The sequence below is a fragment of the Bactrocera tryoni genome, chromosome 4 (genome assembly GCF_016617805.1).
Source record: "Bactrocera tryoni isolate S06 chromosome 4, CSIRO_BtryS06_freeze2, whole genome shotgun sequence".
NCBI classification, from domain to species: Eukaryota; Metazoa; Arthropoda; class Insecta; order Diptera; family Tephritidae; genus Bactrocera; species Bactrocera tryoni.
In genome coordinates, this window is record NC_052502.1 from 78,949,266 (window position 1) to 78,962,873 (window position 13,608).

A 13,608-nucleotide genomic window follows, 5' to 3' on the forward strand; every position below is an offset into this window, starting at 1 on the left:
TGTGTTTTGCTGTTGTTGTTGTTGTTGATTAAACATTAAACATCTTCAATTACGAGTAATGGGATAACACACACACATATGTATATAAACACATTCCAACTTCGATGTGTCATTTCTTGCGTTTGCTTTTGTTTTTCCTCTGCGTATCTTTTCTTTCTGCACTCGGTGATCCACTAACCCAAATCCGCCACATCTGGTTGCAAACTGACATGCTGAAAATATTCTTTGATTTCGTTTGTTCAAAGCACTTTTAGACATAATGACACAATATCCTTTATTTACAACTACAAAAGCAATATGCTAAACTAATTTTTTCTCTATTTTTCTCATTGCAGGTAATTATGACTAACTGTGCTTGTGATTTTTACATTTCGAGTGAGGATGCGGCATCTGCGGCAAGTAGAAAACTGAGTAGAAAGTCTTTATTCCTAAGTGAGATTATTTATCTAAGCAAAATGTATAGTCCACTTGGGTTGATATCTGTGAAAAGCCAAAAACTCACTGATCCAAACAGGGTTAGATCGCCGAAATAACAGTCCTTGACATGTCAATTCCGGTTATGTAGAACCGGTTGTCGTGGGAGTTTATTGTTTATTTTTTACTGATCAGACTGGGAGTTAGGCAGCCTGTTTGACCGCCTTGGAACAGTAAAGGTCCTCGACTGCAGGTCTTAAAGTGGCTCCATCCATTGTGGCGGATAACAAAAAGAATCCTCGTTGGCAGCTTATAACGCAATCGGTTGGCCGTTAATAAACTACGACGTACCGATTTAGTCGCCTGGGTGTAGTGTAACGCAACCGAATAAGCTTCAGACTTGTCAGAACACTGCACTGCGTATAACCATAGGATGGCTCTTAAGGATCGTAACGAACTGCTTTGAGTATTTTTGCTGGCATGTTTTCACTGAAACTGTCTTTGCAGTCTTCTGCTTGAAGTGGAACTGCTTTTCCAGCATGCAAGTGCTTCCCTCATAACACCAACCAACTCTTTGCAAGCACAATGAAACGGTCTTTTCTAACACCCTTCTGCTATGGTTCAACTACGTGGAAACAGCCCCTTTCCTGGGCAACAACAACAACATTTCTTTGAAAATTTAAAAAGCAGTTCATTTTCAAAAGTTCGTTTAATATCATATCTTGACACACACAGACAAATATACAACTTTAGTATGAGAATTCAAGAACACAAAATTTGCCCTTAGAATTCCCCAATTGGCGCCGAATATGCGATTATTGCACCGCCATCAAATAAATCGGCAACGCAAGTATTTTTGAGTGATTCCCAACTAAGCAGTGGCACGTCAGTTGTATGTCATAAAAGCCACATAAACACACACATCCCTAATGCCACATGCATACAACAACAAAGGACACGTAAGCCGTTTATAGTCACATTTAAACTATAAAAAGAGATTTCACAGGCACTTTTACAAAATCCACAACGCGGTTGCGGCTACTAGACCCTTCGCTCACCGCGCCACTAAGCCAGCTTGCAAATCGCTTTATTTGTTATTGTTAGCGGGTGCATGCAACATTTTTTGTAGTAAAGCGGATGAAGTTCAAATAAGAGAAATACAATAAAAGCCCTGTTGACAACTGTCACATAACCGCAACTTCTTAGCCTTGCACCTCAACGCTCCACCTTAGCTGGTGCTGCCTGAACGTGTCAGTGTGTGTGTGCGACCTTCGACATTTTCGACTTAACGACTTTTTAAGTTGCAAGCGTGCGAAACAAGCATAAATGTCAATGTTTACTGATCGCTTGACTGTCACACACGCGCATACACCCACACATACAAACGAAAACTACTTCAGCTGTATTTCTTGACAAAACGCTGAAAGAAAACGAAAAAGTAGATAAATGTGAAAAATATGCACAACAAGCGGCCGGAGCGCACAAGGCATAACAACTCGTTGCAAAACTACTAAAAATGTGTAAACTACACTGTCCCCTCTACCACCTCCTGCCGCTTTTATTCCTCACATCAACTAGTGAGGCGCCCGAAAGAGCACAGCGAAAAAAACGCCATCAACACGACTGTTGATCCTCAATTTTTGATGTCTTTGCGAAGTAGTATCCTTTGGCAAGACGCGCGCGTGACAGGCGTCGGCAGCGCGCGGCTGAAATCTCAGTTGCTCAACTTTGGCCAACAGTTGCTTGGGCATGCAGCGCACGTTTCGGCAATTTCTCATAAAACAAAAGGCCATTATTAGCGCCTGCCAACGTCAGTGGGTAGTGTGGGGAGAAAAGAAGAGGGAGAGCGACGAAATGCTGCAGAAAAATTAAGAAAGGAAACACCCTTTACAAACCGCTTGCCATAGGCTCACATATATGCCTTTGTATGTGTGAGTATGCGGCCAGTGGCAGCTTGCATTGTCACGCTGGCAACACTTTACGATTGTGTGCGAAAAAAATTCAACACAAAAGTTAGTGCGCGTGTGTGTGCTTGTATGTTGCGGCTGGTGTTACTCGTAAACGACCACAAATCCCCACTTAATGGCCGAGAAATGAAGTAATGCTGAGTGGAGTTCATGTTGCGCGACGCGTTAGCATCAACGCCGTCACAGCGGCGAGCGACTCGAGTTTATTCACACTCTCAGGCATTTGCCGCTCGTACTCCTCTAGTCTTAGTAGACATTGTCTTAAACATGGCAGACGCACACTCGAGCGCCGCCAGCAATGCCAACGACCTTTGAGCCGCTTCCGCGTTGCATGCTTTAAAGTTGGGACACACTAAGGGCTCCCACAGGCTAGACAAAGGATTCCGAAAAGCATAATGCGGTGATTTTTAATCAAACCCAACTTGGTACCTTGACTTTCTTTAAGACCAAGTAGTATCTACGAGGTGGTAACCTCTTTATCAGTTAGCAGATGTCAAGAGGAAGCTTAAGCATTGTTCCTCCGTAAACTTTCTGTTTTTTTTTTCGAGTATAAAGTGTGTGTAAATATTTTTCTTCAAAGTAATATGTCTCCCCAACGCCTCGCCGTCGACTAATTGGCGTCTAAATCAGTATTTTTAGCGACGCAAGCTGTCACTTCTATTAAATTTCTACAAATATTTGCCTAAATGACCCTCATTTATTTATATTAATGCGATGCTATGTCTACAGTTCGTTTAGCTATGCATGTGTGGCATGCAACGTACACTTAATTTATTATAATTAATTGCTTCAAGTTAAACCAGTAACGCTGGGCCGTGACCGCACTACTAATTAGGTATACTATATACTGTAGAAATGGTCTGAGAAGCGCGACGAAAGATAAATAATATTCTTGAAAAGCAAAGTTCTCAGACCTCGTAACTTTTTTTACATGTTCGAAAGAAACCTGGACGTTGCATTTCGTGGAGTTTGTTTTCTATGAGCTTCCAAAAATTAGTTAATGTGTTAAGTCCTAGATACGTAGAACTCGTACAACTTTTCGTGCCTTGGGCTTTTGTTCTTGTAACCGCGGAGACCTTTCCTTCAGTAATTTCTGAGAAATGCTGCTGTGTTGACTGACAGATCACCAAGTTGTGTTAAAAGTTGGACTAAGGAACACAGTATACGCTTAAGGTAAGAGTTTGAGCACTTCTCGGAATATTAACATCTTATCTGAGTTCCTACGCAGCCACTGGCACTTATTTCCTGCAAGCACATCAAATTTCTTAATCGCAGCGTGTTGTTTATATATACCTTGAACAGGGTGCTACATATATGTTCAGTTTGCAACCAAGTTAGTAACACCCAAAAGGAAACGTCGAAGACCCTAAAAAGTACATATATAAATGATCAACATGACGAGCTGAGTCGATTTCGACATGTCCGTCAGTCCGTATAAAAGCGAATTAGTCTCTCAGTTTTTTAGATATCGATTTGAAATTTTGCAGACGTTATTTTGTCTCTAAGAAGCTGCTCATTTATCGGAACCGTCAATATCGGACCACTATAGCATATAGCTGCCATATAAACTGAACGATCACCATTAAGTGCTTGCATGGAGAAATTTTTTATTTAGCGAGATATTATCTTGAAATCTGTCACGGCTAATTACCCATAGCATTGCTACAATCTCTGAAGAAATTGTTTATATCGGACTACCATAGCATATAGCTGTCATACAAACTGAACGACCGGAATGAAGTCCTTGTATCGGAAACCTTTTTATTTGGCAAACCATCTTCACGTAATTTGGTTGGGCTAATTATCCATAGCATTGCTACAATCTCTAAAGAAATTGTTTAGATCGGATCACTATAGCATATAGCCGTCATACTAACCGATCAAAATCAAATAAATATCTGTTGATAACCTTCTACGTTATAAAAAATGCACCTGTGAAGGGTATTATAGCTGCGCTGCAGCCGAAGTTAACTTTTTTCTTCTTTTGTTTTCTTTTTTACATACATACATATGTTTTGTTTGCTTATTTATTTTCCCCAAGATTAAATTTTTATGTGACACATGCCTCGTTAATTTTTGGCTATTTCGCTCAATCTGCATGCAATGATTTGCAGAGCAAACAATTTTTGCAAAACCTTCAAACCAAATTCTGCTTTTAATATTCTGTCGACGCGAAAAATTCACTTATGTTCACAGGCGTGTGTGTGTGTGGGTAAACATTTTGTGGACCACAATGAAATGACATAAACTAGAAATGTCAACAAGGCGTCTAAATTTTGTTCGCACGAAGCATAACGCATGCGAAAAATAAAATAAAATAAATATGGAATAAACTTGCACAAATCCTAATGGAAATAAACTATACAAATTGTTTTCAAAATGCTGCAAGCAAGTCATATTTTGTTGTTGCCAAATGCAATTCCGATTAGCGCATGAAGCCAAACCGCAGTCTAGTAAATCAACTAAGTGTTTTTTGAAAATAGAAAATAAGAATCAAAGGGTTAGTATAAGCACTGCTCAGCGCTTTTCAAGCAGCCTTGCACTTCGTTTCAGTATGCGCTTGGCCTTAGTTAAACTTTTTCTACCGAAGCATATTCCCTTTAAGCTACCAGCAGTTTTCACTGCAAATTTAAAATTTGATACTTTCTCTTTTCCGTTATCCACCTTTCCACAAAACTGCCTTCAAGCTTTGTCCGTATTCACTCCATATGATTTCAGTTGCTTGTGCTGCGCTGCCATCTTCATGTAAAGTGCAAACGAGGACCTCATCCGCTTGTTATTTTTGTATTTTGGGGTATTTTTCTTGTCTACAAATATCTATTTCATGCAGCCAACGTCAATAATTGCTGCAGAAATCGATTATAGCGAACCTGCCGCCGCCAATTCATAACACACGCGCAACTTCCTGCATTGTGCCACAAACCTCAGTGACTGGTTACGAAAGTTCTATGCCACAATTCGTATTAATTTTCACCTTCAGACGTTTCAACAAGGCTAACGCATACCTCTCTCCACGACTTTTTTCCATGTTTTTCCTGCTCGTTACCTGCTACGTACGAAGGTGCATGTGTAGTATGTGCGCCCTATTCTCTTCACATCTTCACACGATGTGTATGCCAACAACAGCAAAAAGATAATTAAGTAAAAGCGAACTCATTGAGATTTATGAGAATCTAATTTGCGAACGCCGTAGCTAAGCGTGCGCGTGTACGTGGCTCTCGTGTAGTGCGTGTAGGGTTTGTTTTCCAAATTTATCACTACTCCTTATGGTAAATAACTTCTGCGGCTACCAATATATGAGAACACATAGAAACTTAAAAAAACTGAGTACTTTGAAAAATCATGTGTTGTGGGGCAAAAAAAGATGAGCGCCCCGCAAATTCATAGATAAGCGCGGCCTCATATTTGTTGAGGTTAAAGAGTGTTAAGTAAATTTATAGAAGAATAGAAAAAAATGAATTGAAAATAGGAAGTTAATAGGAAATTCGATTAACTTAACTGCTTGAACATTGAGTTGAATGTACGGAAGGTAAAAAAGGCAAAGAAAATTTTCTATTTTGCCTCTTAAAGATCTGAAATTGCGCTTACGTAGTGTTTATAAAATAAGGGGCACTTAAATAAAAAAATACATAAAAAACCGTTAACATCGCTTGCACCGAAGCTGTAATACGCTTCATAAATTGAAAATTTATGAAGCAACTTGCTGCCGATGTGTCAGTTTATATGACAGATATCTGCTGCAGTAGTCCGATGTCGAACAAATGAGCAGCTTCTCGATGAAAAAGGAGGGTACATTTGCAGGGCTTTATCTGAGGACCTTGGCTGTTAACGAAGGCTGCCAGATTTTACTTATTCTTTAACAAAGTGAAGCCTTTTTTCCGAAAAGCCATAACTCAAGTTGCGTATACGCCACCGTAGCCCCATGTACTTCCGCTTGTTTGGCTCTCTACGTATTTGCGCAAAGCCAACTAATTGATGTCACTTAAAGAAAACATTTCACACATTCCAGATGCATTGCATTCACCCATTTCCGTTAGCCAACGTTGCATGCCACTCCAATGAATCGCCGCTGCGGTAAAAGCTATAAATATACGCTTATGACTAGCTGCTTGGTGCAGTCACCATTGCAAAAGCCGAACGATATGTCACAACAAATGCAAATTCTACTATTTTATTTTATATTTTTTATTATTTACTATTCATATTAATTACTTATATGTATGACCAGCAGTAGCCGGCTTTTTATTGGTTATTTATTTTTACTGTGAATTTATACGTCTGACGGCTAGGCGCAGTGTCACGTGCGCAATCCATTGATTATGTCATTATATTACACATACGCTATTAGTAACAACAACAACACATGCTGACTGTACCCCCTTCATAGAAACAATCGAATTCTCGGTGATGATGAAGCTTTTTGCGAGCCATAGCGGGAATGCATCGGTGCTTATCTGTGTGTGTGTGTATGTGTGCGTTAGGTCACTGTATTGTACAGTTAATAGTTTACTAGCGCATTCGGTTAGAAACAAATGAATTATGTAAGTACCTAGCAGCTGAGTTGAGAAAATCACTGACTGCACCGAGCGCAGACGGAAAATGAATGAAAAGCTTGGAAGGGAGTATAGAAATTCCAGCAAAATGCAACCAATAAACTAGAAACAGAATCCATTTGCACACGTGGTAGATTGTATATAGTTATGTTCCTTTAATGGCCCACTTAGCGGCTTATCAAACAAGCCGACTGCATTTGACCCAATTCACGTGAATGCAGCGCGTCGTCAGCAAGCTGATAGCCTTTGCTTCGAGATAACCGCACTGCCAACGTTTCCACTACAAAATAATTGAAGGTACCGTTAAATTTTTCTACAACAAAAAACACACTGCTAATGCATTTTAACTGCCATTTGTAATGTGCTTTGATTTAACGTGAAAATTGTTAAAGCAAAGAAATTTTACAATAAAAAATAATACAACATAAACAACATTTTTGAACTTCAGCCCCAAAAGTAATTATAAAATGCTTGCTTGCTTGTCCTCGGTAAAGAAAATTAATTTGATTGCTTACACCACACCAGGTGGCCAGCGGGTGGTCGTGTGGCGGGTGCAAGGTGTAAATAAGTACATATGTGACAGTGTTGTTGTTGCCTCACAATCGCTAACATCAATGCGGCCTTTGCTGCTTGTTATCAAAACGAAAAAGAAAACAAAAATAGAATGAAGTGTAACACAAACACACACACAAGAAGATATAAACACCTACACACACACACACACACAAATTACATACTGAAATTGATAACTGACATGGTTCATTGACTCATTGAGGCATACTAGCTGACAAGTTTAGAAGGCTTACGTAACAATAAGCGGACCACTTATCAGAAAAATATATAAAATATAGAATATAGAATAATGGCAGAAACAAATTAAAAATTTATTACAAAACAAGAAAAAACGTTAACTTCTGCTACACCGAAGCTGGTATATTCTTCAAAAAAAATGTCCCATAAAAGAACTTAATTTTGATCGCTCAGTTTGTATAACACCTACATATATGCTATAGTAGTTCGATCTGAACAACTTCTTCGGAAACTGTGGATTTTATGCCAACTCTCATGAAGGTACCTCGTCAAAATAAAAAGCACTTAATTTTGATTGTTCAGTTTGTACGGCAGCTACATATATGCTATAAATGTCCGATATTGGCGGTTCCAACAAATAAGCAGCTTCTTGAGTAGAAAAGAACGTGTGCATAGTTTCAGATCGATATCTCAAAAAGTGAGGTACCAGTTCGAAAATGTAACAGCCGGACGGATAGACGGACATGGTTAAATCGACTCGGCTCATCACACTGATCATTTATAGGCAGTCGAAAAAGTCTTCTCGTATTTCTAAACAAACTTCAACTTATTTTTTTATATTTATACTAATAAATAAATAAATATGTAGCGTTTTGGTCGACCAGTTTTTGCCATTTTTCCGCTTGACCCATTATTCCATCAGGGTAAAACTTTCGTCAGTGTAATTTTCCCCATCGAAATTTCCAGGACGGCAGCGAGCGAACTATTGTTGTGCTACACGAACTGACACGGCATCGTATCCGCAAACTTCACCAATTTCATTGATGGCTTCCCTTTTTTATATGAAAATTTCAAAATATGGCGAAGTGCTTCATGCTTATTTTCACGCATTTTTGAACAGCCGTAACTATTTTTCAACTTCCCCGAATTTAATTTTTTTTTTTTGTTAAATGAAGCTTAAAATCTCACCTTTCCAGCACTATATGGTATGAAAGAATGTCATTGGTGTGATATACGACTGCAACGATATCCATTGACAAAATACGAAAAAACTTTTTCGACTAACCAATATACACACAATTTCTTCAAATTGATATGTACGTTCTCATGATTTTAGTATTTAAACGTTGTCTCTTTCCTCAAAACCGCTTGTTTTCTATTATCTAACTTTCCATAAGGAGTGTGAGTAAATTGGTTTATTGCTTACGTTGGCTTCGGATGGCATCGCAAATATAAACTCACATGCATGCATTACTCTGTGTTGTCACCTAATGGTATACATTTAATTATCGCCTCGCTATCAGTTGATTGGCGAGCCTACTTCACAACATATAGCGAGTCTTGCGCGTTTCAGCGGCCAACTAAGTGTGTGTAATTAGGTTGGATAGGGATTACTAGCATTATCTTTGAAGTACAAAGTACTTAACCGCCACTTGTAGTAAGTTGATGCACTGAATTTGAGAATTTGTGCCATAAAAAAGCGTATCTGTTTTTTTTTTACATTTTAAACATTTTAAAAATGTTCCAGAACGCGAAGATACGACAATCAACGAAACACCTTTTTAAATCTATAACTTTAAATACGAATTTTAGTAGAACAACTCAAAGTAGCAGTAAGGCAGGAACAAAAGATCTCTCAAATAAAGCGCCTCTCCATTTATCAAAAGACGGAACAGCCAGATAAACTAGAAAATTGGTCTGACCCGTAACTACATATTAGCACTGCATAAATTACCAGACTTTCTAACAGCTTTAGCTAAAAATATAGAATTTGAAAGAAACCCTAAACTCTAAAATGCACAGAGTCAAAGTTTCATATATCCACCTCATCTGTATTCCCACGATAGAAAGCTAGTAAAGACGCAAACCAACACAACTGTATAAGTTGCGGTATGCACAGTTGGCGCTAATAAACTTTTTCACCACACTGAGCTTTTGACGGTGTCTTCACAGAACTTTCAAACGCAAATGGTATAAAATTATATCTGGAGCAACAAAGCGACTAAAGATTCTTTGTTATTAGTCTGCATTCAACAAAAACTCACCACGGATTTTATGCGAATTTTAGAAAAAGATACTGTTAATAACTTTAATAACCTTGCTGTAATTTAAAAAAGATCTGCTATTGAATGGTAATGCACATACAACACTTCTCTTTCCCTTCTTCTAGCAACTGAGCAATGCCGAACTCAACATCGACGACACCTTCGATATTGATCAATTTGAGGAAGCACCGGCCGCCAATCCAAAATTGTTGCTGGTGCGTAACGAACGCGACCTTGACAATGAATCACTGCTGGAGGACGAACTGCAACCGATTGCGGCCGAAGAAGATGCCGATGCCGACGCCGACAGTGGCAGCTGGCTCGCAAAGGGCGTGAAACGTGTGCGTCGCGAACTGAGTCGGCTATTCGGCAAAGCAGAAGACAAGTCCGCTGCCCACCGCCATCACCGAGTCAGCGGAGGCACAAAAAATAAGCACGTCAAGCACCCGAAGCACCATAAGGCGCACGGTGGCGATGACAAAAAGCATCATAACAAACACCAGCTCAACGGCAAACATCGTGCACATCGGTTGTTGCAGCGACAACGGCCGGATAGCAACGAACACGATAATTTGGAGCATCAAGGAAAGCAAATAAATAAACTAGCGAAAAAACACACGAAACGGCAAAGCGATTACGATGTTGATGGTTCTGGTGATGGCGACGAAGACTTTGTAGTTCCAGATACGGAGCTATGTAAGTATATGTGATGGTTTCTGTTGCATGCACTCAGTTTTAACCTGCCTATGTATGTTGCTTTCAGGGCATACGTTTTTTATCATTACCGAACCGTGGACCGAAGATTTTTCCCGCGAATCGAGTGAAAAATTTTTGGAATTACACCGCCAGCTGGAGATCGCTTTTCGCGATCTTTTCCATGCCACGTTCAGCGATGAAGATTTTGAAATAAATCCAACATTGAAATCCATAAGGTGAGCGGACTAACGGTCTTAAAGCCACTGTAACTCTGACTATTTTGTTTTTATGACACAGCCCTAGCAATGATAAATTCAAAGTTTACGCCCTCGTTGAGCTGCAACTACCGAGAGGTAACACTGATTTCAAAAATGTCTTCGAAAGTCAAATTACCCGCTACCATCGTCTGGGTGGCTTAGGCGTCGAGGCTGACGAACGCTTTTATTTCAAGCGTGAAGCCGGTAAGTTCATACTAACGTATTATATAATGGATATGAGTTGCCTCTCTATTAGTATTGGTTAAATAATTTCTATGAAATTTGTAAAATCTAGTTCATAATATTGTCCTTTAGTAGCGTATAACACTCAAATCTCTTTTCCGAAATTCCTAATACAACCGTAAACTTCTTTAAACACTGGGGTCCTCTAATACCTATTAAGTAATCTTTCTGAAGAGTAGTTAAAAACAATTTGGCTATTTATTTTCTTGGGAACCGAAAGACACTCGGAAATGAAATTTTAGGGAAAATTCTATTCACCTCATAATGGTTTTGGGGGTAAGAGATAACAGCATTTTTGGAAAAAGCCATCTTCAAATATACATTCTTTTCACGGTCATCGAATTTAATCATTTAATTCGACTTGAACTTTTATCATTAGAAGATCTTGAAGATGTCGTATATAATCCAGCAAAAGAGTATGATGGTGAAGGCGGTAACGAAGTGCCTACTGGTTATGAATGCGATCCAGAAGTCGGATTTAGGTGTGCAGATGGTTCGTCCATTGCTTGTGAAAGTCTCTGTAATAATCAGTCAGATTGCTTTGATGGTGACGATGAGGAAGAGGCATTTTGTGAAGAACGTCAACGCATTGAAATGGAGGAAAGGAGACGCCAGCACGCTGAAGAAGAGGACAAAAAGAGGCGTGAACAAGATGAAAAACGTCAACGAGCGGAGGCAGAACGTCGTCGCGTTGAAGAAGAAGAAGAAGAAGAAGCACGTCGTCGAGCTGAAGACGAGCAACGTCGCGCTGATGAAGATCGTCTGAGAGCTGAAGAAGAAGAAGCACGCCGTCAAGTTGAAGACGAGCAACGGCGTGCTGAAGAGGAACGCTTGAGAGCTGAAGAAGAAGTAGCACGTCGTCAAGCTGAGGATGAGCAACGTCGCGCTGAAGAAGAACGCTTCAAGACTGAAGAAGAAGAAGCACATCGTCAAGCTGAGGAAGAAGACAAAGCAAATGAATTGGCTGAAAGAGAAGAAGAGGAACGACGACAAGAGGAGGAGCATCGTAGTCGAGGCGAAGAGGACGCTGACAATATCCCATATGATACATATGCACCATATCCGGACGAAGAAAATAACCTATTTACACCATATCCAACTGAGGAGGACAACGATGTGGAATATGATGAAGAGACGCGTCGTCGTAATGAGGAAGAACGTACACGCATTGAACAGGAAGAAGAGGATCGTCGCCTTGCTGAAGAGAAGCGTCAGCAAGAAGAAGACGAGCATCGGCAAGCTGAAGAAAAGCGTCAACAAGAAGAAGATGACCATCGACGCGTACAATATGAAGAATTTGAACGTCGCCGTGCCGAGGAAGAACACCAACGAGCTGCACAGGAAGAAGAAGAGTATAGACGTGCTGAAGAAGAACGCAGACTGGCTGATGAAGCAGAGGCACGTCGACGTGCAGAACAAGCAGAAGCTGAGCGTCGCCGTTACGAATATGAAGAAGAGCAGCGGAATCGAGAAGACGCAGCAGGACGAGGTAGCGTCATAACGCCGACAGAAGTCCGCATAATACTTTATTTACTATGAACAAAAACATTTTAGATTTAAGCGCTTTATAGCTGGACACGGTTTATAAAAGCGATCGCTTAGCACCGAAAGTCCCTAACTGACTGCAATGTGGCTGTACAAAATGCTTAATTAACACTCCTCACACCAACTAATCTTAGACGCTTATTCTTATCTAACTACTGACCAAACTAATCCTTAACTAATGGTTAACTAATAAGTAAACCGCAAAATATTTGCGTGGCTTACTAAGCAAATTATAAAAATGCGCTTTCGAGTGCTTAGTCGTAGTTAGCTTCGGTTGTGTTTCATACTTTGTCTCTCTCTTTCCGTCCCGCTTGGCGGTACTGGCTGAAGTGCAAAGATTGCAATATTGGCCCAAGCCTAGTCCAAGTTTCGGAGATAACTAACCTACAAGCCTTAAAACTAAAATATCTATAATATTTAACGGGAAATAATAATAATTTCTGTGACTTTAGCTTGATTATTTTTAGATTGGGTATTACAAATTATTGCTTTGTTGTTTATTTCTTGTATTTCTTTCGTTATACGTATATTTTCTTCAAACATTTGTGTACATTACCCATATTGTGTTACATTCTCAATTCATTCGTACTTTCATTTGATAATTTTCTTCTAAAAAACTTGATTTTAAGCGAACAAATTCATTAATTTGCTTTTCATCAGCTTTTTCAAAATAAAAAAGAATTATTAGAGCTTTTGAAATTCCTACAACCTGGTTTACATGAAAATCGCATTTTCATTTTTCACATGCCACACCCTGTGCTCTCTCATATTTCATATTTATCGCTTTTTGTTCTCTCACCTCTCAAACGCATTGATCAGTCTCCCTTTTTTCTTGCTCATTCCGCATACAGACATACGCGTATACATCCAGTCTCATGCAAGATCCTTGTGTCCTTAATAATAAAGCCATTTCTGTGTGTTCGTGTTTGTATTTTATCCACTACATATGTTTTCCACGGTCCTAACGCTTACTGCCACTCCACCCCGATGTGTTGGGTCAATTTATGTACCTGTGATGTGTTTTCCGTTCCTGTACTTATATGTGTGTCCTCTCTTTCACTGTGCTCGCACGCTCTTTGTACGCTTCGCGCCATTTACAGGGTGTACCGACACAAGTCGGTTAATTGAAAGCTTTCAA

General features: G+C 39.6%; 1 protein-coding gene across 7 annotated transcripts in view; it reads left to right on the top strand.

Annotated features, from left to right (window-relative positions):
• The window catches only part of LOC120776117 (basement membrane-specific heparan sulfate proteoglycan core protein), a 158,692-nt gene that overhangs the window by 47,363 nt on the left and 97,721 nt on the right, over positions 1 to 13,608 (top strand). For all 7 annotated transcript variants that reach the window (XM_040106621.1, XM_040106622.1, XM_040106623.1 and 4 more), the window contains exons 3-6: positions 9,855 to 10,425; positions 10,493 to 10,661; positions 10,723 to 10,886; positions 11,305 to 12,414. In XM_040106621.1, the coding sequence (XP_039962555.1) occupies positions 9,855 to 10,425; positions 10,493 to 10,661; positions 10,723 to 10,886; positions 11,305 to 12,414 (2,014 nt within the window). The remainder of the gene's footprint in view (positions 1 to 9,854; positions 10,426 to 10,492; positions 10,662 to 10,722; positions 10,887 to 11,304; positions 12,415 to 13,608) is intronic.